Here is a 26460-nt window from a genome sequence, read left to right as displayed (position 1 = left end):
TGGCTGCCGGAGAAGGGTCAGGGCACAGAGGGAAGAGGTGAAATCCCACTCAGGCTGTGAGCCCTTCATCCCCTCCCTGGGAAAGCAGAGGGTTTTTCTGGCTTCCCCTGCAGACAGAGCTCTGGGGCCCTGGCAGATCCGTGCCAGAGCCGTGCAAATCTCTGCCTGGGTCTCCCCAGGGACGGGAGGAATTAGGAACCGTCAGGTTAAATAAGCTCTTTTTGGAGAGGGAAAATCCTGAGAGCGAATGAGCTCAGAAACTTTAAAGGCAGGGATTGAAGTTTCTGTTGCTGTTGATTAATTTAATGTGAAATACAAAGCGTGGGGACGGGATGGGGGGAGTTCTGGAGTGGTTTCAGGAGTGTCTCTGAAGGAAGGGCACTGCAGTAGCCTGCAGGCGACATGGAGATGAGCTCTGGGAGGGCTGTGTGAGAGTGGAAGGCTGGCAGCTTTCTGGCCAGCTCCTGAAAAAAGCACCTCAGGCAGCTGGATGCTACATTGGAAAGGAAAAGCCAGGAAGGACCTCAGAATACCTGCTGGCTGAATCAGGGAATCCCGGGATCGTTTAGATTGGAAAAGATCCCCGAGATGATCAAGTCCAACTCTTGACCGGTCACCACCTTGTCACAAGTGCCATGTCCAGTTGTTTCCTTAATACCTCCAGGGCTGGTGACTCCACTGCCTCCCTGGGCAGCCCCTTCCAGTGCTTAGCAACCCTTTCCATGAAGAAATTCTTCCTGATGTCCAACCTGACCCTCCCCTGGTGCACTTTGAGGCCCTGTCCTCTCGTCCTGTCACTCTCTGGCTGTCTTGGGGTAGTTGGGTTGATGCTTCAGACCCTTCTTTTGCTCATCTTCTGAAAGCTCTCACCCCTGGGCTCATCACCCAGCCCTGCTCTGAAGGGAGAGCTGGGTGTGCCCCCAAACCTCCTGCTCTCCTCCTGATCAGTGGCTGGGAAGGTGATTTTTATCAGTGCAAACCATCAGAGCACAGCGCTGGGAAAATGCAGGAGAGCTTTATGTGTTCTCTTGAAAACCACGTTAACGTGACAGTTTTAAATAAAATAAAGGAACAGGGCTGGAGGTGAGAAAAAGCACATATATAATTTCTCAGTTACTGCTCCCAAAGCTTTTTTCAAGTTGAGTGTTTTCCCCTCTGATGTGTGAAATCTGAATCTGAATCCAGGCTTTCTCTGCTCCCTCCCTGTTGACCTCGTCAGAAACGCTGAATGCAAGAGAAAAAAAAAAAAAAAGAACAATAAATTGCTTTATGTACCTCCAGACAGGCAAACCCTGCACTTACCCTCACAGAGAGCCTTTCCCATCTGTTACCTCGCTGGGCTGCCTCCAGGTTACCTCAACAAGAGAACCTAATTGAGGCAATGTCGTGTCAGGAGAGAATGATACATCCATTCTCACACAATCACTTCTGTAACCTGCTTCACTTTTTAGCAGAACTACACTGGGCTTCGTGTCTTGCAAGGTTTTGTTGTTTTTTTTTCCCCCCCTGTCATCTTTCCAATAATAATCTCCTTTCATAGTATTTTTCATTCACACACAGGCAAACACTTTTGTGTTGTCACTGCCACACAACCCAAAGTGACTGTCCTCTGCGTGGCCACGTGTGCTGGTGCATAATGAGGGAGAATCTCTGCTGTTGGAGCAGATGAAGTGTGTGTGAGAACAGAAGGATTATCCCCTTGCAGGGAGATGACACGAGGGGACTAATGGGAGGGTTTTAACAGCAGTCAGAGACTTAACGGGCTGTGAGCGTTCCCTTCCTGTCATTATAGCTCCAGGTAGGGAGCTGGTGTGTGTTCAAAAGTTGTTCCTGAGCCTGTCCTGAGCGTGTTCTGCTCTCTTGATGGCTGGGGCTGAACCTCTGTGAGTTTGAAGCACCTTTGTAGCACAGGAAGCGTTGTTGGTTAATTCGGCTGCCTCGGTTCGCTCGCTGCCTTTGGGGGCACAGACAGGCTTTTAAATGGATGAAAGTGTTTTAAAATGGATAACTGGTGTTTTAGAACTAGAGAGCTTGCCTGCAGAATGGGTCACAGGTGGTGCTGGGGTGTAGATGAAACTCTCCTGGCAGCTCAGTCCTGGCAAGGAGCAGAAAACAGGAGGGTTTGGGGTGATGGTTTTGGTTGGGGGTTCCTTCCATGCTATTCCTGGAGTATTCCAGGGAATCCCTTTGCAGCCAGGAGAGGATCTGTCCCAGACAGCCCAGCTCCTGCCTTTAGGTGGATTAAAGTGTTTTAAAATGGATAACTTTGGATAACTTGCCTGCAGCACAGGTCAGAGGTGGTGCTGGGGTGCAGATGGAACTCTCCCGGCAGCTCAGTCCCGGCGAGGAGCAGAAAACAGGAGGGTTTGGGGTGATGGTTTTGGTTGGGGGTTCCCTCCATGCTTTTCCCTGAGTATTCCAGGGAGTCCCTTTGCAGCCAGGAGGGGATGTGGCCCCCACAGCCCAGCCCAATCCATGCTCAGAGACCCTTCTGCCCCAAGAACTTTCTCACAGCACTTTTCATCCCGTTCCCGTCCCTCTCCCCCCTTCTCCCAGTCAATATTAACAACCAGCAGTGGGGTGGGAGTGGGAGCTGTGTTTATCCCGGGCGTGCCAGGCAGACAATGAACCTCATCCTGCCCAGATGGCACAGGCTCTCCTCCAAGCTGATAAACAGGGGCTGGTGCCATTGAAACGGGCCCAAACACAGGAGTTACAGTGCTAGTGTGGTGATTCCAGCGCCTCCAGTGACCATCTGGACACACCAACTGATTTCCTATTTGGATAATAAAGCCTCTCCTACGTCTCCAATATTAGCCATGTATGGGGATGCTAATTGATTTAATTGAGGCTCTCAATGCTGGGCTGTGGGCACTGCCAAGCTCTGCAGTGTGTAGGTACGTGGTGGGTTTTGACGCCTGTTGGAGGGGAGGAAATTGGGGTGTGCCTGGGATTTGGGAAAGGGAGGGCTCTGGGAGGTTCTGGAGTCTGGATGGGGCAGCTGCTAAGCTCCCCTAAGCAAAAGGACACAACCTTGCTGCTCTTGGTAGGGCTGGAGTCTCGTTATCTTATCAGTTGATTTTAAACAAAACTTATCTTTTCGGGTTTTGTTTATACATGTACACACAGAGACAAGTATTAGAGTTTGGTTAGATTAAAAACAAACTCATGCCCAAGTGATTAATATCCTTTATTTTGCTAGTGGCATTTTGCAGTTTTGATCCTGAGCCGTGGTCCTGCACAGGTTCTCAAACACTGAAGAAAACCTGCACTGAGAGACTTCCAACGTAATGAGAGCCCTCTCTGCACCTTAAACAAACTCTTTGCTGGGCTTGAGAAGTCTTAATTTTTCTTAAAAGACACAAGTTTTGGCCTAGGAGATATTGTGAGGGGGTTTTGTGCCAAAAAATTATCCCAGTCTGTCTCTTCCCCTCCCCCTTTCTATGACCTTTTTCTAGTAAACAAACAAAAACAACAAAAAAGCAAACCCACAACCTTGCAGCAAAGTTGTCCCCCTAAAGAAGTGGCAAAAAGTGACCTCTTGCAGCAGTGACATAATCAGAGCCAGTTGTATTAGAAATTATTCCCAGATAACCTCAGGCTATTACTTAGTGCTGAGTAATATTCCTGATTATTTATGTGCTTCATTATGTTAAGGATATGTAGTGGTGTTTCCTAGGAAAAGCATTTTACCTCTTCCACTGGAGCTTTTGCCACTCTTCAGGGAAATATTTTGGATTTTTTTTTTAGCCTGTGCTTTCTCTTGTTTAAAATAGGAGGGATGGAGTGGATTTTGTTGCCTTAATTTCCTGTTGATTCTGCTCCATCCAGATTCCTCATTAACTGGTTAATCAGGAACATGGGAAACACAGCCAAGTGTTTTGTTTTTTTTTTTTTTTTTGTGAAAGGCATGTTGGGTTTGGAGGGAGTAAAATAGAACAGCTCAGAGGAGGCACCTGCAAACCACCAAATTATTGGCCTGAAACCCTTTTATCCCAGTAGGCAGCTGATTGGGGAAGGGAAATGAATGATGGTTCCGGGAGCAGGGATGGGAATTCCAAAAGATGGGAGAGTTTTAAGTGTGTGGGTTTGACTGGGCTCCTGGGGGGGATCATGGGAACAGCAACAACAATCAGCTGGGGAGTTTATTCCATTTTTCCAAAGGGTGGAGGCTCCTCTCCTCTGGCTCCCACAGGACACTGCAGGAATCCTCTTCCCTGATGTCATTGCCTTGTTAATTAGACTTGACAGATGATAATGAGGGAGAGGCTGGAACTGAGCAAGGGTAGAGGGAATGTCATCACTCCAGGGAGGGGGGGAGGAGAGAGCACAAAAGTCCAAGATGTCCAGGAGTTCCATGAGATAACTCAGGGGGATTAATCTTTGCCATTTCTGGTGCTAGAGGTGGGAAGTGCAGGGGAAGATCAGTAACCCCGAGGTGGGCAGCCTGTTTTTTTATCTTCAGTTCTCACTCATGGCTTGGTCTTGCTGTTGAACCATTTGTGAAAATGAGGGTTTTTTTGGTTGGGGGATCCTCCTCTTTTGAGGGTGTTAAGGGGGAGAGAGCTCCCCTGAGCAAAGGGGGATGGGGAGAGAGAGGTGACGTGAGGATGATGAGTCTGGAAACTCAGACCTTTTAAGCAGAATGCAGCACCATTTCCTGGAACTGTGGTCCTGTGCCCGTGTGCCTCATGCCTAATGCATAATTAGCCTTAATTAGCTTAATTAGTCTGGAAAACATTCTTTTTTGCCTTTGCTGGAAGGTCAGAGTGTCCTCCCCTTGCTGGTGGCCTTGGCAGAGTGGGCAGGACCCCAGCGATGCTGGCACTGCACCACTGGAGGGGAGAGAGAGATTAGCTCCTTGGAATGGGTGAAATCCGTGGATTTTTCCCCCTCAGGGGCAGGGTTGGTGTCTGAACACCACTGCAGAGTTGGGCTGTGTCCATTTTCTGCCTCAGCTCCCCATGAAATGCAGGTGACAGCAGTTCTCTCACTGCTGAGAGGCGGTGGCAGAGTTTCAAAGAGTCCTGTGCAGACAGTTGAGAGCTGCAGTCTCAGCTGAATGTGTAAGGAGAAGAAGAGTCTTGTTTCTCCTCATCAAATCACACAGAAGTGGTGCCTGGCAGTCACATTTGGGCTCAAAGGAGGATGCTGTGTGCCAGAGGCAACGTTTTCCCTGCGCTCCCAACCTGCCCGGGCACCCGGCTCTTGTCACCTCAGGATGAGTTGGGAATCCCTCTTCAGCAGAGTCACCCTGTGATCCTCCCTGCAAGGCTTCAGGGAATGCAGAAACCCTCCCATCACAGCCCCTTCTGATGTGTGTCTCCTGATTGTGGAAGACACAATTTTTTTGGGGGGGGGTGTGTGTGGTTTTTTTTTTCTGTGTTTTTTTTTTTTCTTGTAATTACCAGGAAACTGCCTGAAAAAAATGCTTTTCTCTCACTGGCAGGAGCACAACACCCACTGATGAGTTGGGGGAGGAAGAGCTCCTATTTAACTGGAAAGGATAGATATTGGGGGAAAGGAAGGGGAAGAATAGCTGCCAGAGAGTTGTGGGATGAATGAGATTTGTTTAAAGACACATTAGAAGATTAATGCTGGAAGTTAAAGCATGAAAGCAGCAGGGCCTAAGTGTGGTATTAATGGAACCCATTTTCATTGTCATCTCCTGCAGGAACTCTTTGGAAGTACAGGAGGGGGGAAAATCACTTTACAATAATAACTGTTATTTATATAAGAGAACAGCATTGGATGTATCAAAATGTGAGGTTTCAAGGTAATAACTGGACCCTCACAATCATTGTTATCCATTTAAGAGACAATTCTGTGACGGGGAAGAGATGGAGGAAATAGCCCCAGTCCTGCGACCGACCCTAAATGAAGTTTATTTTATTACTGTTGTTATTAGTCTGTTCCCAATCTGGTAAGATTGTGTTAGGAAAAAGGGAGAAGACTGGAGGAGATGAAGGAGCTGGTAATCATCCTTGCAGAATTTTCTGGGGCCATTTGATGGGCTCATCAGAGACTTGGGGCCCTGTCTCCAGAGTGTCCCTCCACTGTGGCAGGAAATCTGCCTTGCACAAAGCTCTTTTGCAGGAATCAGGAGAGATTCATGAATGATTCATGAGGAGGGGTTGGGGGCAGCCAGGGAAAGGATGATAATAATATTCTCCATGTGTCAAAATATAACAATAATTTGACCAGCTCTAATTTTTAATAACCACGGGGTTTGGGAGCAGATGTGATGGATGAGCTGGAGCAGACCAGGGTCTCCCAAGCTGGCTTTTCACTTCAGAGCAACGAGGCCATTCTCTGAAATATTAGAGCTGTGGAAAAACCTCTGGGGCTGTGGGAGGAAGGAGCAGAAAGCTGAAAAAGAGGGGAGAAAGGGTCTGTCCCGTTTTCATAATTCCAATTAGAGTAAGTGGTAGACCTGAGCCTCAATTCATCCTGGTTCAGAGCAGGGCCTGAGTGGGAATTTTATCTTTAAACCTCAAGTTTCATGGAATGAAGCTTTTCATACAGGCCAGGGCTTTTTCCCCTTTAGCTCTTGAGGATGGAGATTCAGAGTGAGCAGAGAGGGGTGGCCAGGGCTGGGCAGGTTTGGGGCTTGGATGGTTTGCTGTCCCAGAGGTGGCCCTGGAAGAGCCTGGGGAGGATGATAAAGCAGCCCTGTCTCTCCAGGCACGTTCTTCTGGCTGGGATAATGAAAAAGAACTGGATCCTTGAGGGTAGCTGACACAGCTTGCTGCCTCCAAGATGTTCTCAGTGCTGTGTTAAGGCATCTTTTATAGACTTGGAGAACCAGTGGGAACGTGGGGCTGCCTGGGGCTGCCAACCCTGGCTCTTCATGAGGCAGCAGCCCCTGGACCACCCACTGGAATACAAGCTGCTTCCAGCCTCCTCACAGTGGGAAAGAGCCTTGGAAAGACCCCTTGTCCCCCTCCCTGGGCTGTGCTTAGGCTTGAAGTGTCAGAGCACCTGTGGCTGCATTCAGCTCCTGCAGGTATCCTCCTTTAGGTGGTTGAAAGCAGGATTTAATGATGTGAACCATGACTTCAATTAATCAGTGTAAACGTTGCTTATTTATAACATAAACCAGAGCCTATGGACAGCTCTGTTGTTTAATTAAGCTTATCACTGGGAGCCTGATCCAGTTTCGTGCTGCATTAATGTCACTAATTCAGTGTCCCCTCTAGGAAGCTTCCTCTCAGACTGCAGGAGATGTCTTTCCCTGCACTCAGCCTGGCTGGCTCTGCTGTGTCTCATTCCTCACCCAGTGTTGGGAATGATTCCTCCCCAACCCTGATCCCACCAGCTCTTCCATCACTCTTAACATCCCAGGAGTCTGGAATAGCTTTTCCTTTGGGTTTCTTCACCCTTGTTCACTGAGGGGTTTTTGTGTCTGATTTAATTCACTCTCTGCAGCCGAGCTTTTTCTTTTTCCTCGCCTTCCCCTTTCCTTTCTTGCTCTTCACTTGCCCTTTTCTGTCTCTGTGTGGCGTGTTTAAAACTTCTCCAGATGTAGGAGAATCCGTAATGAGCTCCCAAAGCTGAAAGCAAAAGCCATTTGCCTAAAAGTTTGTTCTTTACCTGCACAGAAGAGCCTTGTGCTAGAAACCTTGTGCTGCTAGATTCCTTGGGAAAACTTTTAAGGATTTTGTGGTTGTTTTCTGCTGTGCCAAGGACTCTCCAGGCAATGTTTGACACCCCACTTAGGGACGGTCTCCAGAGGGTGCTGAGACAAATTGCTTCGAGCGAGGATGTTTCTGTGCATCACTTCAGTCACTTTAGGTCTCTGTAGATCCTTTCTCTCAAAAAGTCATCTAAGAACAAAGTGGGGCTGCTTTTCTTTCTGAACAAGTGTAAAAAGTATACTGGGATTAGATGAATTAGCTCTGTGCTGCTAAGATGGATAGAAAGGGAGGGAAAACCATGTCAGAGCCCAGGGAAAAGAAAATTGCTGTTTTGCTTTCCCATCCAGAAGTCAGGGAAGAAGTCATCAGGGGAGAAGATTTGCAGTGGGCAGAGCATACTAAAGAGGGAAGGCAGGAAGACATTAAAGTAACCTATTAAATTGCTGAAGGCTGAGAGGCAAAAAATAAATAAATACAGGCTGTGTAGATTGATCGATATTGGATCTGAAGGGCTTCCACATCTGGTGTGGCAGCTCTTTAGCATCTCATTTCAGTGTGACTCAGCAGGAAAAGTTGTTTGTTCTACAGGGATGAAAATAGTCCTGAGGCACATCAGCCAAGGGCTGGAGTGTCTTTTATAATCGGATCAAACTCTCTCATGTGCTTTAATACATCTGGATCCTCTGCTACAGGGGTGGGGCTTCCAATGTCACCTTTTCCCACCCTTGTTCATCTTCTACTCAGCTTTGCTGTGATCACCTCCTGCTCTTGGGCTGTGCTACCTTCCCTTGCACATCTGCACACCAACATCTGGGCAGTGTGGGGGTAGGGAGGAGGGAGATGTTGGCAGTGGGGTTTCCTGTGGAGCACAGGGAGCAGAGGCTTTAAAAGGCAGCTTGATAGGGACAAATTATTCCCTGATTTGCTCTGAATTGCCCTCAGAAGGTCCTGACCCTCTCTGCTGTGAAGGTGGGGAGGCCCTGGCACAGGTTGCCCAGAGAATCTGTGGCTGCCCCATCCCTGGAAGTGTCCAAGGCCAGGTTGGAGCAGCCTGGGCTAGTGGAAGGTGTCCCTGAGTGGCAGGTTTTGTACTGAGATGAGCTTTAAGGTCTCTTCCCACCCAAAGGTTCCAAACACAGTTTGATTCTTCCACCCCCACTGTGCCCATCCTTGCAGCATTGACCCATTCATTTTCATCCTTATTTCTTTTAACATGCTGCTGCTTCTGGGGGTTCCCATCTCCCAAAAGATCCGTAAACAGTGCTCACTTTGTCTTCCTGATGCACTTGAATGCCTGGAGATTGAAGCACAAGTGTCAGGTTTTGTTGGCAGTGAGTAGAAACACTGAGGTCCTGCAAGGGTTTCTGGAGTCTCTTGGCATATTAAATCTGTTTATTTGCCACGTGGTCCTGGAAAGCCTTGAGGAGCTGCTTTTATCTCTTCATGCCTCCGTTCTTCATTCATCACAGGAGAAAGACAAATGAGAGGTGAAATGATTTTTCAATCTCATCTCTTCAAAGGAATTGTCATATCTGCTATCTACATCCAGCATGGTCGGTCCTTGTCCTTGGATCCATCTTCCAGAGCTTTGTGACAGCAGCAGTGGCCACTGATTTGTGACACCATTAGAGCCAGGGCAAAATGTCTCTGAGCTCTCCATATTAATGAAAGCAAAGCCCTAAATCCCTCAGCACAGCAGCTTTTCCCCCCTTCTCACCCTGGCACTGGGGATGTGTCCAAGGCTGTTTGCTGCCTGTGCAGGAATTAATCAGCTGGCTGGGGAAAGCCTGGACATGGGGCCTGGCAATTCCCTCCTCTGGAATTTGGGCTAAGCTCTGCATCCCTGGGGTTTGCCAGCCTGGAAAGAGTTAAGAAGGAAATTGTCACTAAAGCCCCACTTACATAAATGGGAATTCAGTGACTTTAGGGAGACCCTGAATTCCTTTGATCCTGTAACATGCTGTCTCATCCTCAGCAGGGTGAGAGGAAACAGCCTCAGGTTGAGCCAGGGGAGGTCTAGATGAGAAAAATTTCGTCCTGGAAAGGGTTGTCAGGAGTTGGAACAGGTTGCCCAGGGCAGTGGAGGAGTCACCATCCCTGGAAGTGTTCCAAAAACCTGTGGCTGTGGCACCTGAGGACGTGGTTTAGTGATGATCAGGTGATGGTTGGAGGTCTTTTCCATCCTTAACAATTCTGTGATCAGAAGGAGGTTCAAGAACTGGTTCCCTCTGCAGGAGGCAAAGTGCCAGGCCTGGGAATGTTCCTCTGGTTAAACCCTTGTCAGTCAGTAAACCCCAAAGTGTTGTGTGTGTGCTGGAACAGCCTTGGCTGCCACTGAAACGCAGCCCCCTCTGCAGATGGTGTCGTTTTTGTGGTGCCTTAGGTACAGAACAAGCTTTTTGTGGGTATCCTCTGGCATCTGGGGCTCTGCAGCAGCTTCTTTTCCTGCTTCCCCGTTCCATGGAATGCTCTTTCCCTCATCAGTGCCTCTGCCTGCTCTCCCACACCGAGTCCCACAGCTGCATTATGAATTGCCATCTCTCAAATCCATGATTAGCACTATAAATCCTCCTGGACTTCCCCATTTGTTTTTTGGCTTTTTTTGTTTTTTTTTTCCCCACCTTAGCTTAGAATTTTACACGTTGTTTCTCCCCTCCTCATTCTTTTTTGCTTGCCTGCAAGTGGCACTTGGGGTTTGTGTGGTTATTTTTCTTGTATTTATACTCTCCACTGACTTAATTAAGTTCTTGCCTGTTTCTTGGCCTTGCCAAGTTTATTGGCCCCACCAGGGCTTCCCAGTGCTCTCTTCCTAAAAACCACAGCTGCTGCCAATCACCTGAGACTGTGAAAATGGGCAGAAAAAAAAACTTCTTTTTGAAACTCGACATTATGGGAACAAAAGACAGACAGGAGAATAATCTTCCCGACTTCTCTCGGTGTTTTCAGGCTGGTTTCCTAAAAAAAAGAATAAGATTTAGGCACTGAGCCTGACCTCGTGGGGATGGGGGTGTCCAGGCAGTTAGTTTGAATTTTTGGCAAGCTGAGGTCCAGTTTGACAGATGGGCTTTGCAAAGATGCTGAAAATCCGTATCACAGAGCGCTGGTGTGGATTGCTCCCACTGGGAGAAAAGTTTCAGCCAGGGGAGGAAAAAAAAGTATAAATCCCATTCCACCATGTGCAGAAACAAGCTCTTGGTGCCTGGAATTGCCTGTTTTCTTGCTGGAGAGTTTCTGAGAGCCCAAGGAGGGCTGATGGTACCAACATTCCTGGGTGGTGTCTGTGGTTCTGGAGTGAGAGGTTTCCTGCCGTGCCTTCCTGTCACTCCACTCTCACCTCCTTCCCCTTCTGGCCACAAAACCCAGCCCACATTTCAGGGCAGGGCTTTGTGGGCACGCAGGGGATCCCTTGGTGTCCATCCTTCCAGACTGTCCTTTCTTTCAGAGCCAGAATCACATTCCCTGACCTTACACCTCGGGAAGGCTAAATCCCTCATTCCTCCTTGTCCCTGCTTTTCTCTCCTCGTTGTTGGGATGTCTCTTGGCAGGCTTTTCAGGGGATTTAGTGGGACTTACCTGGTCACAAACACACTGTTTGAATACCCAGATCAGGAGCTCAAGCCTGGCTTTGGAAATCCAGAGGAGTTTCCCTGTTAAAAGACCTCAGTTTCCTGCCCTGCTTGTGTCCAAGAGGATGTTTTCAGGTTGCTCTGGATGGGGCATTTCCATTCCAGACCCTTTTCTGATCCCTTTGGGCTCTTTTGCTTCTGTCTCCATGTAAAGTTTGTTTGCTGCTGCCTCGTAGAGGGATTTATATTTGGAAAAGCAGGTGAGGTGAGGAGCCTGGCAGGGCTTTCACCTGGCCCAGGGGGATGGTGTTTGCTGGGATGCAGAGGCTTTGCATCCCAGCACTGTGACAGGCCCAGCATGATGGACAAGTCATTGCCTTCATTCCCTTTTTTTTTTTTTTTTCTTGGAAACTCCAGGTCTCAGAGAATGTAATTCTGATTTTATGTACACAGAGCAGTTAATAAAGAAGATAAAAGAGAGATTGTGTTTCAAGCAGTGCAAACTAAAGCCCTGAGCTGTTTTTATCACATCTGCCCTTCTCTCTCTCTCCCCTGAATTCACTCTCTCTGGATAACAGAAATGAGAGGGAAGCTCCATTTAAATGCAGATTTCCCATGTTGACCAAGAGCAACAAATAGCCCTGTGCTGCACCGATCACACAAACATTATCAGGTCTTTTTGTGAAGGAGGTTTGATGTTTTCAGATTTTCCTTTTCCTTGATGAGATCCTCTTCCCTCTCAGAGTAATAGCGCCTTGACGACTTTTTATTTTATTTTTAAGCAGCACTTCAGAGGTTATAATGGAAACACAACCCCACCTGTTCCTCCACTGGAGCTCCACTTGACAGCCCTGTAATGAGGAACTGTGCAAATTCCTTCTCCTCTGCTGTATTGACAGCCTGAAGGGTTGATACCGTATTCAGCAGAGGGGAAAAGGACAAAATAAGGCAATTTTGCAACAATTTTTTAATCACCTGCCCCCGCAGCCTCGTGGTTTTGGGGGCAGTTTGGGGTTCATGATGTGAGGAGGGTCTCCAGTGGTGCAGGATATGCAGGTGGCTGAGGAAGAGGAAAAGGAGGATGGGGAGATGTGGGGGTCAGGTTGGACATCAGGAGGAATTTCCTCATGGGAAGGGTTTTTGGGCATTGGAAGGGGCTGCCCAGGGAGGTTTGGAGTGCCCACCCCTGGAGGTGTTCAGGGAATGACTGGATGTGGCACTCAGTGCTCTGGGCTGGGGGACAAGGTGGGGATGGGTCCCAGGGGGGACTCAATGATCCTGGAGGGCTTTTCCAACCTTGATGATTCCATGAGCATGTTTACAGGATAAATCAGAAGAGGTTGTAGATGTGCTCTTAACCTGTCACCTGAGAAATATTGCAGACAGCTTTATATCTTTTTAACTTGGAGGGACATGTTACAAACAGTGAAATATGTTTAGTAAGCCAGTGCTTTGCCAAATCTGCATCTTCAAGAGATGCCTTGAGATGGAAACTGTGTTTCCGAGTATGACTTCACATCTCAAAGGTACGAAAAGCATCTGAGAAAAACGTAAATAAAAAATGATACTGTTAACAGGGAAAGGTCAGCTGAGCACAGTTTGTTGTAGCAGTGTCTAAATCTCCTGCTAGCATCTGTTCCTTGTTATTGTTATAAAAATGCTACTTCATTAGATCCTGCTTGAATCGTGAATTAAGGGGTGATGTTGCAGCAAAACCTGCAGTGGGATGAGGCTTGTCAGGGTGCATCAATTCCTGCCTCCTCATCCCCCCCAGGCTGGGAATGGTGGAGTTTGAGGATGACACATCTCTGGGAAGCTCCTTGTCCAGCTCCTGTCTGGACAAAGCACTCACAGGGATGCCTCACACTCTGTTTTGGCAGGGCAGGGCTTAGGCTGAGTGCTTTCACACACACATCTCATCACAGGGCATCAATTCCTGCCTCCTCATCCCCCCCCTCTGAGGGCTGGAAGATCCCTGAGCTGAAGGCTGTCTGTAGAAGAGTCATTGAAATCTGATTTTCCCATCCCCTTGCATTTCTTTGCCTATCAATAATGGTTCTTGCTGTTAAATACCTGGTTCTTGCTGTTAAATCATTAAGTCTGAGTGTTGCATTTGAAATGTGGGTTTGATAGAAATTTAAACTTCGTCGCTTGAATATTGATGAACTACAACCCAGCTGCTCTCTCTGCATTTCCAGGGGGATAAACTCTTCTGGCTTGGTGCCTCTCAGGTTTATGGGTTTGGTGTTAAGTGTAAGGAAAACCTGGGCATATTGACTAGAAAGATAATTATTACTGTCTGAAGGATTTTTATCTGTCAAGATGGGAACATCCCCTGGGAAAAGATGTTTCCAGCCAATTATTGCAGAGGAAAACTCAGCCTGTGCCAGTCCTTGGTGGCTTCACTTGAATTGTTTGACTCTCAGTCCCTGGGAAATCCTGAGCAGCCCTGAGTTGGGCATCACAGATCCAGGTGCTCCTGGCTCCCTCTGGAATGTTTTCCTCATAATTCACAGAGAAGTTGTCTAGACCAGAGACATTTATCATGATTGGGAAGACAGGAGTGATTTTTGAGGGCAACAAAGTTCAAAGACTTTGCTGTAAGTCTTCAGGATTAAAGATTTACTTGATGCATCTTCCCATATTTAATAGACAGGAGGAGATGAAAGGGAATTTCTAGAAAGATTTCCGTTCATACTTAATGATGCCACTGTGAGATGAGCTTTGGCACCGTGTCCCAAGACATGAAGTTTTAAAACCAACCTTTTTTTAAACATTAAATGACCTTTTTTCATGCTCTAGCTTTAATAAATAAAGATTAGCTCAGCCTCATTACCTGCTCGGTCCTGAGGGCTGGTTTAATATTTAGTAAAAGTAACCAAAGTGTCCCAAAATGCAAGGGAGCACATTTTGCTGGTTTTCTATCACAAGTCCCAAAGTTCAAATTCAATCAGAGCTGAGTAAAGAAGAGGGTTTACTGTTGTTATTTTTTTTGAGGTTTTATTTCTTTTTCCCTCACCTGTAGGGAACTTTTCAAGGTTTCCAAAAAATAAGAATGGAAAATGCCATCCTGAATAGACACAGAGAAAAACAAACCTTTTTTTTGGTCTAGGTGGCCTGGGGAAATAATTCAAAATGCTTTGGTTTCGACTGTTTTATATTTCAAATGTCTTTAACTGCACATTAGTGGAAGTGGGTTTTGTTTGAAAACTGGCAATTAGGAATATACTCGAAAACATTTCCCAATTTAGCGATTTTGAAGCTTTTAAATTAGAAACTTAATGAATCTCAGAATGCTGACACACACTCCCCTCCCCACTGATCTTTAATTTTGCTGTGTCAGCACCTGAACACCACCAGCATTTTTGGGATGTTCATCACATTCCAGCACACGGATTTACCCTTTCCTGGGAGCAGGGCTGGAGGGAAAAAGTTTTGTCTGCGAGAACTTCCTTCTCTGCTGCTTCTTTCCTGAAGAAATGGAGTTTTAGCTGCTTGTTGGGACACGTTATTCTCCCAGACATCTGTGTATAGTGCACCACAAGTGTTGCTGTGGGGTTCTTTATCAGTGCTTACTTAATTCAGCTCCCACAAAAGCCAAAAATCTAGGAAGAGAAGGAATTTTTTGAGTATCCTCGGGATATAAAGTAAATCAGGATAGTGTGGAGCACGTCTGCTTCACCAGTGGATTCCACTGCTGAGGCTGGGGCAGGACTGGGACACAGGGATGCTCTGCAGTTTTGTCAGGAGACAAAAGATTCCAGTGGGATGAGCAGAGCAAGGCTGGAAAAAGAGCCCTGAAACGTGGTGTGAGTTGGTTGTTGACACTGGGCTGTGCTTTGAGCTTTGGGGTTGGGTCAAAGTGAGTCTCAGGGGCAGGAAAGCCAAAATAAAAGGAGGCTGGACCTGAGACAGGAGTGTTGGTGGCACTGGAGGGTGATGGGGAGCAGTGAGGACCTTCCAGACACAAACCAGCCCTCTGAGGGCTGTTCTCTGTCCCACCTTCAGCCCAACATCTCTGTGCTTCTCTGCCAGGTACCCCAGTGAGTTCTGTCCTTGAACAGTGGCTGTCCTGCCAGCCCTTGCTCTTAGAACTCAGGATACCTCCAAGTTAGGACTGATTTCAGTTATTTCAGGCTTTATTTTGGGTTTCAACTGATTTTCCTTCTAAAAAAAACCCCAAGCCAAACATGCTGCAGCCCAATGCCACGTTCCAAAGCTTCCCCAGGGCTGCTGCCCTGGGTTCCCTGTTTTCCTGCCACACAGCCCAGCAGAGCCCCACTAATCCCTGCCCTGCTCACCTGCCTGCTCCGGCCCCTGAGCAGTTCTGGATGGCATCACTCCCTTTGGAGTGATTTTTTGGGGAGGGGAGATAAGCCTTGCTACTTTTTTTAATGTACACAACAAACAACAGCTCTGCTCTTCCCCAGATCCAGTGGAATTGCTGTGTTCTGGGAGGAGACCCCCTGTTAGCAGGGACAAAGCCGGGGGGGTGCAGACCTTGTGCCAGCTCATAACAAAATGCTCAACTCTGATTCCTTTTTGCCTTCCCTCAAGCAAACAAAAATAATACCCCTCACCCTCTCCCTGTGCCTAACACAGATTTGAGTGGGCAGCCCCAGGAGCTGAGTTCAAGAGTCAAGTGCTTTCTGTTTGAAAAATATTTGTCCCTCCCCACCCACGGCTGCCCACGTGCTTCCTGAAATATTCCAGCTATCAGCACCGGATCAACGCTTCACAGGAACCATCCAAGGCTATCTGGGGACGTTCCTCCTTTGTTGGGATGTGAGGCAGAGCCTGGATCTGGGTTCCTCAGGGCTGCACAGCTGGATGTGCCTCTCTGAGAGCCCCCGGGGTGGGTGCTGGATGCCACCAGCACCCCGACAGTGTGGGTGGCCGTGCTGTGGCATTCCGACAGGTAGCACAGCCACTGCTGCAGAGATTCCACCACCCACCTGTCTGGCAAAAACCTTGGGAGGTGGGTGAAACAGCAGGAGAGGCCGTGTGGGAAGGAGGATGGTGGTGAGAGGAGCAGCAGCGCTCGCGTGGAGATCCCGAGGGGATCGGGGGACGAGGGGGATGGGGACGTGCACAGAGCCCCTGCCGTGCCTAACCACTGCCAACCCCTTTGCTCCCACAGCTGCCATCCTGGATGACCCCATGGAGTGCAGCAGAGGGGAGAGGCTCTCCATCACCCTGGCCAAGAACCGCATCAACCGCGCGCCCGAGCGGGCGGGGAAGGCCAAGGTGGAGGTGGACATCTTCGAGCTGCTGCGGGACAGCGAGTATGAGACGGCAGAAACCAGTGAGTGCCTCTCCTGCAGCTGGGCCTGCCCCCCTTCCCCTCTCTGCCAGCTCGCCAGAGGTGCCTGGCACACTTGCTGCAGAGGGAAATTGTGTGGCAGCCAACCGGGATAAACCCCCACCTCTCTGCTCCTCTCCTGCTCACACGGAGCAGTTTTTATTCGAGGGTGTAGCTTGGTGTGGTGAGGTGAGCCCAGGCGTGGACTTGAGAGGATCTGGGTCCCCAACAGGCTTTGCCACTGCTCAGCTCAGCAGTTTGGGACAAATTACTTCCTTTAATCTGTGTGTCAATAAACAGAGGCAGCGATACGGGAGGTGCTGATCCTTTGTGAAGCACTTAATGGTGAGCAAATAAGAGACTCTCTGGGCAAGTTGGGTGCAATTAAGTTATTTTTAATTCCCCCTGGAATTCTGCGTGTCAGCAAACATGACAGCTCTTCCAGGGCTTGAGATTGGCAGCAGATTTATTTACACAAAGGGAAGTTTTTAAGTGATGTTTAAAAGCGTGTGGATTGAAAAAGAGCTAATTTTGAAAGAGCAGTAGATTTCCCACGTCACTTCCAAGTCCCTTAATGAAACAGTTCTCTATTAGAGTTGTTCCTCTGGATGCCCAATGTGTCAGCTCTGTGCTGATAGATAACAAGGAGATTGATGGTCAGTGTCCCACAGACCTTTTGGGAGCCTGAGTGAAAGGAGCCCAAAAGATCCATAATTGCTTCTTCCTATAAGTAAATATCCTTTGGAATAGGATAGCTTCCCCTCAGAATCATTTTTAAGCTGACCTTTAGAGTTCAAGGGAGGACTATAACTTTTTATTACCAGTTGCCTTGAAAAAGCTGGAGAAATCATTTTTAATAATAGGGATTTTAGACTCGTTTCCCAACGGTTCTGTGTTCCAGGACTGTGCAATCTGCAGGGTATCCCCAAAAAGTGTGGTGGTGTGTTGTGGCCTTGGGGCAGGCTGGTTTCCCACACAGTTTTGGTGTGTGCTCTGCAGAGCATTGAGCAGCCCTGTGGTACCCAGAGCTGCTCAGCAGTGACTCTGGGTAGCTGGAAGAACGGGCTCCGTGGGTCTGCGAGATCAGCACATCCTTCATTTCCTGAATTAGTGTTTGCATTATTTATAGAAGAGTTCAGTTAATAAAATGCGTCTCAGCAAGTACCTGGATGTCTATTTATAGAGCCTGTCACCCGTGAGGCAGCACAGATTAAAATCATCACAGGGGCTGTTTAAAGCAGCAATTCTCCACTGGTTTGGATCCCTCGTCTCTCCTCTGTGTTCTTGGTCTTTCCCACCTGCCCAGGATTGTTGCACATCCTGCTTTGCCCTCATTTGGCACAGCTTTGGGGCACATCCAGCCTCCCTGTGCAGAAGGGGTGGGGACAGCCTGGATTTCATGGAATCATAGGATCACAGGCTGGGTTGGGTTGGAAGGACCTTAAAGATTATCGAGTTCCAACCCCCCTGCCATGGGCAGGGACACCTTTCACTAGCCCAGGTTGCTCCAAGCCCTGTCCAACCTGGCCTTGGACCCTTCCAGGGATGGGGCAGCCACAACTTCTCTGGGCAACCTGTGCCAGGGCCTCCCCACCCTCCCAGGGAAGAATTCCTTCCCAATATCCCACCTAAACCTGCACTCTCTGTCAGTGGGAAGCCATTCCCCCTTGTCCTGTCACTCCAGGCCCTTGTCCAAAGTCCCTCTCCATCTTTCTTGTAGCTCCTTCAGGTCCTGGAAGGTCACAATTAGGTCACCCCAAAGCTTCTCTTCTCCAGGCTGATCAATCCCAATTCTCTCAGCCTTTCCTCCCAGCAGAGCTGCTCCATCCCTCTGATCAACTTGGTGCCTCCTCTGGACTTGCTCCAGCAGCTCCTTCCCAGTACATTCCCAGTTTGCCCCTGGAAGTATCCCAGACCTCTCAACAGCCTCCTAGGAAATGACAAAATTCCTTGTTTGCCTGAGCTTTCTGTGCAGGAAGGACCCAGGAAAAAAGGGTCTTAAAGGGCCCTCTGAAGTGGCATTTTGAGTTCCATTCCTGTTCCTTCCTCATGAATCTCCTGCATGGAGCAGCATTCCTGTTGTTTAACTCGGGGCTTGGCTGCCAAGTGACCCCCAGGGATGCCACAGGGATGGGGGGCAGGATTTCTGTCCCACTTGTCCACCCATAACACTGCTTATTAATCTCTGTTGGGAGATTTTTTTCAAGCTGAGAATGAAATGTTCCACAAGAAATTGTTGATTGCAGCAAAAATGTTGTGTTTGGGGAGAATGTGGAAACAGGGTGAGTGAGGAAGAGGCACCTCCCATTTCCAGTTTGCACCTTTTTGGGTGATTTTCTTGTAAAAAAGTAGGAATTGGAGCAAACTTGACGTGGTTTTGGTGAGTTTTGCAGTGTGTTATTTGCCTTTTCTTCAGAGGGAAAAATGTCTGCAAGCATGTCTTTGAAAAGGAAAAAATCTGGATTCTGCATGGCTCTGCTATTAATGTCACTGAAGTTATTCTTGATTTACACTGGCAGTGGAGGAGAATCAGATCCTCTGACTTAAATTTCAAGGGCTTTCATGCCTCTCAGATGCTTTAATACAGCTCTGATGTTTGTTATGACACATAATATTAATAAAAACTGTTTAGATGCTTTAACCTCTGACTGCAAAGCTGTTATACAGCTGTTTAATACTGTTCTCACATTTCACACCCTTTTGAGTCACTGTTAAATATCACAGCTCCATGTTTAGCTGACTGATTTAGGAATTACACCCCATCAGTGATATTCCATAAACAGTTAGTGCTTCAAGAGAAGGAGGAATTTTGGGGAGTTAGTTTTTTATTTTAGTGTTGAGCTGCTTTTCTTTCCTTTTTCCTTCTGACTGGCTCACGATAGAGGGCCCCAAAAATCACAATTGCTGCAGCAGGTGAAATATGAGTCAGTTAATCACATTCATGCCTGGTTTCTATTTCAGCTTTAGATATGAATGAAGGCAAACATTGACTGCTCCTGTGTGAAACATCTGTGTTTGCAAGGAGTTTGCACTGAAAGGCTGTGGACAGAGCTTTTTTTTTTGCTGTTACAAGGAAAACCTGTTCTCTCTTTGTGTTTGATGTTTCAGCTCCTTTCATGGGGATCCAAAATGACTTGTTTAATCGTGTCTTTATCTAAACCACCTCATTCCTTTTGATGTCCAGGGAGGGACAGATCATCTACTTGTCCTCCTGTCCCCTATGGCCTCGTCAGCCTTTTAAGCATCTCTTTGTTGTGAATCCAAACATCCTGGGGCAGGTCAGGGGCTGGAGGATTTTAAATTTTTATTTATTCACACCAAGATTTCAAAGTGCCTGATATGTCCTTTCAGTGGCAGTGGCTCAAATGTGCTGTTATATTACCTGTCCCACCATTTTTGTGGGATTTCACGTTTTAAGCCTGCTTTGGTTGTCATGGAATCACAGAATGGTTGGGGCTGGAAAGGGACCTTGAAGATCTTCCAGTTCCACCCCCTGCCCTGGGCAGGGACACCTTCCACTAGACCAGGTTGTGGGTTCCTTTTAGGAACTTTTAGGAAGCACAAAGGATGCTGCAGGGAGCAGTCTGGGAGTGCAGGATGAACCCTCTGGAACACCAGCTATTTATTTATTTATTTATGCACTTGGTGTTCCCTGTCTGAGATTCCCATCCTGACCAGTCCCTGCCACTCCAGATCCTCTGGCATGTTTTGCAATCATGGAAATGCTGAGGTAATTGCCAACCTTCCCTGCTCATTTATGCTCAATTAGAGCCAGGAATGTTCCTTGCATGCTGTTTGAAACCCTGGGATCAGGTGGCTGTGTGCAGGGAAGGGGATGCTGTGTCCTGCCCCGGGGGTGGATGCTCTCCCTGGGGGGCTTTCAGCCCTGCTGAACAGGGAAATGTTTGGGATCCCAGGAGGGGAAAGGCTCTCTCTGACCATGTCTGAGATATATAATGTCACAGTTACCTACTTGTTGTCTTACTTGTCCATGTTCAAAAAATAAGCATGCATTTCCACTTTCCTTTAAAAAATACCTTGTTGTTTCCTGAGTGTCCAGACCTGTTCTTAATTCCCAAATACACCCATGGAAACGATTAAACACAACCCTTTCTTGTTTTTGTGGCAGCACAGCCCTGCTGCTACCAAAGGAGGGTCACTGAACACACACCTGAGCAGGGATGATCCCACACCCCATCCCAGGATTAAAGAGCTTCTTAATGTGATGCCTTTCCAATGTCCAGTGTTTCTTGAGGTCCTGAATTCTTGACAGTGTAAAATTGGACACAAAGAGAAGTCTGCAGCAATCAAAAATGTGGCAGCCAGGTGGGGGGGACTATGAAGGGATTGGAGGGGCAATATCCCATAATATGCCACTGTCTGTGGTTATACTCTCTGTGATTAGCAGGGATGAGGGGGTTTTTTTTTACAGGACCTACATTTCTACAACCCTCTTCTGAACCTGCAGTGCCCATGGCAGCAGCAAGGCTGAGCCTTTCCTCCCTGTGGGGACAAACAGCATCAGGAAACGTTCTGGAGTAGGAAATGAGCTTGGATTACACGGGAAGCTTCCCAAACGCGGTCAAAACCTTTGCCTCGGGCACCTCCACTTTGTTTCCATTCATTTTCCTTAATTTTAGTGGATGTTTCCCCCAGGTAGTGACAAAAACCAGGTTTTTTTTCTTCTGGCAGTTGTTGCAACTCTGTTGCTATGGCTACTTAACCCACTTTTTGTTCTCCGTGCCGGGGATGAGGAGGAAAGCGCTCCCCAAACTTTTCCCCTCCCTGTGCACCACAGAATTTTCCCTGGGAATTTTTGCCTTTACGACCTGTGGATAAAGGAGGGGGCTTGGAGCAGCTCCTTCCTCCTCCAGCTGAAGGGTTTGCTGGAGCTGAGAGGGGCTGCTGAGGCAGCAGGCAGGGTTTTCAAATCGCTGGTGCTCCTGTTTAAAAGTGTCTTCTGAAGAGGTCTAAGTGCCTGTAAATTTTTAAGCACGGAGGGAAAGCAAGCACTGGATTCCTTTTGAAGATGCCACAGAAAAATATCTCTGGCTCTGGAGGAGATTGAGCTGTTGCAGGGGGAGAGAGCACAGAAGGAAGGAAAATCCAAGAGGAGATGGTTGCATTTCATCAGCTGTAAGAAGTCAGAGCAATCAGTATGGACAGGGGCTGGGGAGGGTATGGAGCTCTGCCTTCAAAAGAGAGGTAAAACCTATTCCCCAAAGGGAAAAACTAAATCAGATTTTGGCCTCATATTCCAGCCATGAGGCTGTGGAGACTTATGGAGTTTAAGGCCAGAGATCACAGACTCCCAGAATGGTTTGGATTGGAAGGAATCTTAAAGCTCACCTTGTTCCACCCCCTGCCATGGGCAGGGACACCTTCCACTAGCCCAGGTTGTTCAGGGCTCCATCCAACCTGGCCTTGGACACTTGCAGGGATGGGGCAGCCACAGCTTCTCTGGGCAACCTTGGGTAGCTGAAATCAGGCTGTAGAAGTTCACCTTCCAAACTCTGTGCTCCACCCCACAGCTCACTGCTCTGAAACCACCCCAAGCACAGTGTAGGCTTTCATTTCACATCCAGCCCTGATTTAAAGACTTCGAATTGATAAAAACCCTGCTCTGATCTGTGTTTCAGCCATTTTGATGATGAATTCCCTTTGCTACAAAAAAGCCCCAAAACAACATGTTTAGATTTGAATTTTTCCAGCTCCTTTTCCAGCCACTGAGCCTGGATAACTCATTGCAACCATCCCAAAAGCTCATCTGAGGTGTAAACCAGGGACCTGTGGTGAGGAGGGAAGTTTGATGCTGAAGAAGCATCAGAAGCTTTAAAATCCCAGCTTTGTGCTGTTGTGGTTTGATTTTTCCACATGAAAACGTTGTGAGCCAGAACTGATGGGTAGTTTTGGTGCCTCCCTTCCCCTCTTCCACATCCCATTCCTTCAGGAAGGCTCCAGTGGCTCTGTGTGTGTGGGGAGGAAGGAGCTGAGCGTGTGAGGATGCTGAGGCAGGTCTGGCATTGCAGAAGGAGCCGTGGCCAGCACATGTTCACATGAGCTTGTGAGAGCCCAGGAATTGAGGCACGAGGGGCTCCTGCCTTCTGTTCAGGCTTTGCCTGCACCAGCTGCTCCCGAGGAGCATTCCTGGTGGATGGGGATGGCAGCAGGGAGGTGACACCAGCTGGGCTCCTCCTTGGAGCACAATTCAGCTAAATTTGTGCTGTGAATTGAGAGGACAAAAGGTTGCAGGGAAGAGATTTAACTTCTCGGGTTTGTCAGGGTGTTTTGTTTTGTGTTTTTTTTTTTATTGCTCTGCTAACCTTGCTGGACAGGAGCCAGAAGATTAAATACAGATAGGGGAAAAAAAACAACCCCAAACAAATGAAAACCAGTAATGCAACCCTTATTATTACCACTGAGCTCTGCAGAGGATGAGGGGAGCAATTCCTACAAGTTTGTTTGCTGCTGGGTGATGCTTTGAAGCTGGGTCACTGCTGTGTTGAGCATCTTCCACATACTTCAGTTCCTGTTTTATCCTGGGGACAAAAAGGGGTGTTAAAAGAGAGAGCCCCCAGGGATGAGGATACTGGGGCTTTGGGGAGGGTTTAGGTGGGATTTTAAAAGGCTGGGGAACGAGGGAGAGTGTCACAGGCAGGGTGACAATGCTTCAGAGGGAATAGAGGGATGCTGGGGGTGTAAATGGCAGGGAGTGTGTTGTGTGGAGGAATGGGACGTTCTTAGTGCAGCAGGGACTGTAAGCAGTTGAGGATGAAGTCTAATGCCTGTTCCCTCTCTCTGGTGCCCACAGTGTGCCAGATTCTCCCCAAAGGAGTGGTTGGAGTCCTGGGACCTTCCTCAAGCCCAGCCTCGAGCTCTATTATCAGCAATATCTGTGGGGAGAAGGAGGTAAGTGGAAAAGTTCCTTTCTGGGGTGAGTTTATGCCCTCACACTGACTTGGCCCCAATACCCCCGTGCCTGGTGGGCTGCCCAGGGCTGGGAGGGACTGTGGGAGCCCTGATCCTTCCTGAGCATCCCAGCCAGAGCTCCTGGTGTGACACAATTTCGTGCACAAACGTGGAAAGCTTTATTTTTTTGGTTTTTAACAGTTTACTGGTGTTCCATCGATGCAAACCCTTTTTATCTGTGTCCAGACCGTGTGCTTGATTTAATATTTCCCAAGCCTTCAACCACCTTACGCTGATCTGGCTCTGCACAGGGGACAAGAAATTGAGTTCTCCTCTCACAGTTCATCCCTTTAAAGCCAGATAACATCTCTCAGCCATTTCGTGGGCTCTCTCTGGAGCCCAGCCCCCGAGGAGGGGAGGCTGGAACTAAGCACTGGAAGTAATTCACATTAACAAATGAGTGCTGTTCGTTGTTCCTGGAGAATCAGAAGCGGTGAAGAGATGGATCTTTCAGACCTAATGCACTGAGCTGTGGCAGGATGGGTCTCCTGGGGGTGTTTTGTAGTGCTTTCTCCTGTTAAACCTCCTGGACCTGTGCTCCATCCCAGGCCAGGCAGCTCTGTAGTAACACACCGGGAGTGTTTTGCCCCTCCAGTCTCTGATCTCTCTTTTTTTTTTTTGCTCAGCAATGAAAGGTGAGTCCCGGTGCAATTCTGAGCTGTTTGATTCTCAGCTGCCCTCTTAGGGATGCAAACCTGCAGCAGGTCCCTGTGATTTGTATCACAGAAGCATCAGCTGGTGCCACTGTGCCCCCTGCTTCCAGCCATCCCTCCATCCCTCGGGCACAGGGAGCTGTGTCCCCGTGTCACCCCGTGGTGCAGGGACTGGAACCTGTGGGGATGGACCTGTCCCTGCTGTGTCACCCCTCCAGTGCCTGTGGCACAGAGATTTCCTTCCCCCTGTGCAGAAAGGGGTGTTGCAATGGGGCAGAGTCCTGGGGAGGAGAGGAGGACTCCGGGAGTGAAGGGTCTGAACCAGGGCTGGGATCAGTCCTGGGGGGTCCCCTCTGTCTGCATTTCCTTCTCTCTGGTATCTGCAAACCTCAGGTTCATCCTGGCTCCCAGGAATGATCAGGATGCTGCCCTGTCTGCTCTGGTTACAGGAATTCAGCTTTCCCTCCCAGCCTGTCTCCCTGCTAACACAGCCCGGGATGAAGGCTGCAGACTGAAATCAAGGCAGATAGCAGCTTATTACTCTTTTAAGTTTCCTTTTGCTAAGCAAACAGCTTATGCTGTCAATAAAACAGCCATCACAAGCTGCTAATAGGCTTTCCCAAGAGGAGAGAGGTGGGAGGCATAGGCTGATAGCTTCAGGAAGGGCTAATAATGAAGGAAAAGTCGACTTGACACTCGGCTAACGAAGCTGTAGCAGATGTTTCCCTTTCTCTGACTTCTATTTCTTGCAAATAATTCACTCAGCAAAAGGAAAACAATATTCCCTCTCCTTATTTGGCTGAACCCTCAGTGCCTGAGCTTGATCTGTCTGTCTGCCCACCCATTCCCTCTGCAGGAATCTGCAAGGTGTGCAGCTCCCCCCTCCCCAAATTCCCTCAGGAGCAGCATCCCACCCCCTCCTCCTGCTCTGTGTGTTAATGACAAATGCAGCATTATCTGGGCTGGTGGTTCCAGTCCCTTGGAGCTTGCCCATGGTATGGCCACCTGTTACCTGCTGATCAAAAATGCCCAAAGCTTCTGGCTGCTGCATCTGTTCCCCTCTCTCTGGAGCCCTGCCAGCACGGGGTCATCCTGTTCTCCCCCTCATCTGCCCTTAACTGCCCGATGACACACCAGCTCAGCAGGCAGGGGTGGATCTGCAGCACACAGCAAAGGGCTGGGGGCTCCATGGCTGCATCCCAGTGTATCCCTGCCTGCATCCCAGTGTATCCCTGACTGCCTGCATCCCAGCCTGCCTGCACCCCAGTGTATCCCAGCCTACCTGCATCCCAGTGTATCCCTGCCTGCCTGCATCCCAGCCTGCCTGCATCCCAGTGTATCCCTGCCTGCCTGCAGAGTCTCCTCCCTGCTTACCCAGGCAGCCATGAAGTGTGGGCCGGGCTACAATTAGCGCCCCAGCTAATTAGGTTGAACTCATCCGGAAGGTTTCCTGGGCTGTAATCACAGACCCTGTTGCCTTTCTCTGAGTGGCTCAGCAAGACTTTTCCTGATCCACTTCTCCCCGTGGCTTCTCGTTGCTGTGATAATTATTTTCCTCTGCTGCTGCACAAATCCCACCCTCCTCTCTTGACTCCAGCAACACTTATTCAGTTTTATTGGGATGTTTCCCTTCCTGCCTGCTGTGCATTTCACACCAAAGGCCCTTTACCGCAGATTTACTTGTTTTTATTTCTGTTTCCTCTTTAATTATATTTTCTTTCCTCTCCCCTGCCCACTCAGGTTCCTCACTTCAAAGTGGCACCGGAGGAGTTCCTGAAGCTGCAGCTCCAGCGCTTCACCACCCTCAACCTCCATCCCAGCAACACCGACATCAGCGTGGCCGTGGCAGGAATCCTGAACTTCTTTAACTGCACCACTGCCTGCCTCATCTGTGCCAAAGCTGAATGTGAGTCCTTGCCAGGCTGGCTTTGCCTGCCCCTCTCTTCCATCCCCTCCTGTGTGTTTGGTGCTTGCTGGAGAAGGTCCCCCCAGCAGCGTGTGGGACCTCAGTGTTGCATCCCAGATCTCCATCTCTCGTGCAGACACATCCTTCTCCCCCCCCAGAACAGGTTCTCCACCCTGTTGCCCGCAGGGAGGTGTTTGTGAGAGGAGGAAAGGGGATGGGAAGAGACTTGCCTGCCTTCTGTTTGACAATCTGAAGAGTGTTTTGCTTCCACAGATGGGGTTTTGAATTTAGAAAAAAAAAAAAAAAGGCTTAGGCTTGTTTCTGGAGATTATTTTAGGCAAGTAAAGCTTTTTGAAATATGTCTTTCCCAAACCCACATGCAGCTTGTGGCCTAAAAGCAGGATTTGATTAATAGACAATACACTGC

At 48.5% G+C, this 26460-nt stretch overlaps 1 protein-coding gene across 1 annotated transcript in view; it reads left to right on the top strand.

The window, feature by feature from the left end:
* GRIK4 (glutamate ionotropic receptor kainate type subunit 4) overlaps positions 1-26460 on the top strand; it is a 179230-nt gene that overhangs the window by 91849 nt on the left and 60921 nt on the right. The window contains 3 exon segments of the mRNA XM_018078601.2: positions 16344-16508; positions 23317-23414; positions 25868-26033. Coding sequence (XP_017934090.2) covers positions 16344-16508; positions 23317-23414; positions 25868-26033 — 429 coding nt within the window.

This window comes from Manacus vitellinus, unplaced genomic scaffold (genome assembly GCF_001715985.3).
Source record: "Manacus vitellinus isolate BGI_N305 unplaced genomic scaffold, ASM171598v3 scaffold_41_pilon, whole genome shotgun sequence".
Taxonomy (NCBI): domain Eukaryota; kingdom Metazoa; phylum Chordata; class Aves; order Passeriformes; family Pipridae; genus Manacus; species Manacus vitellinus.
The sequence above is the reverse complement of the archived record's forward strand: the minus strand, read 5'-3'. Positions and strand labels throughout refer to the sequence as shown.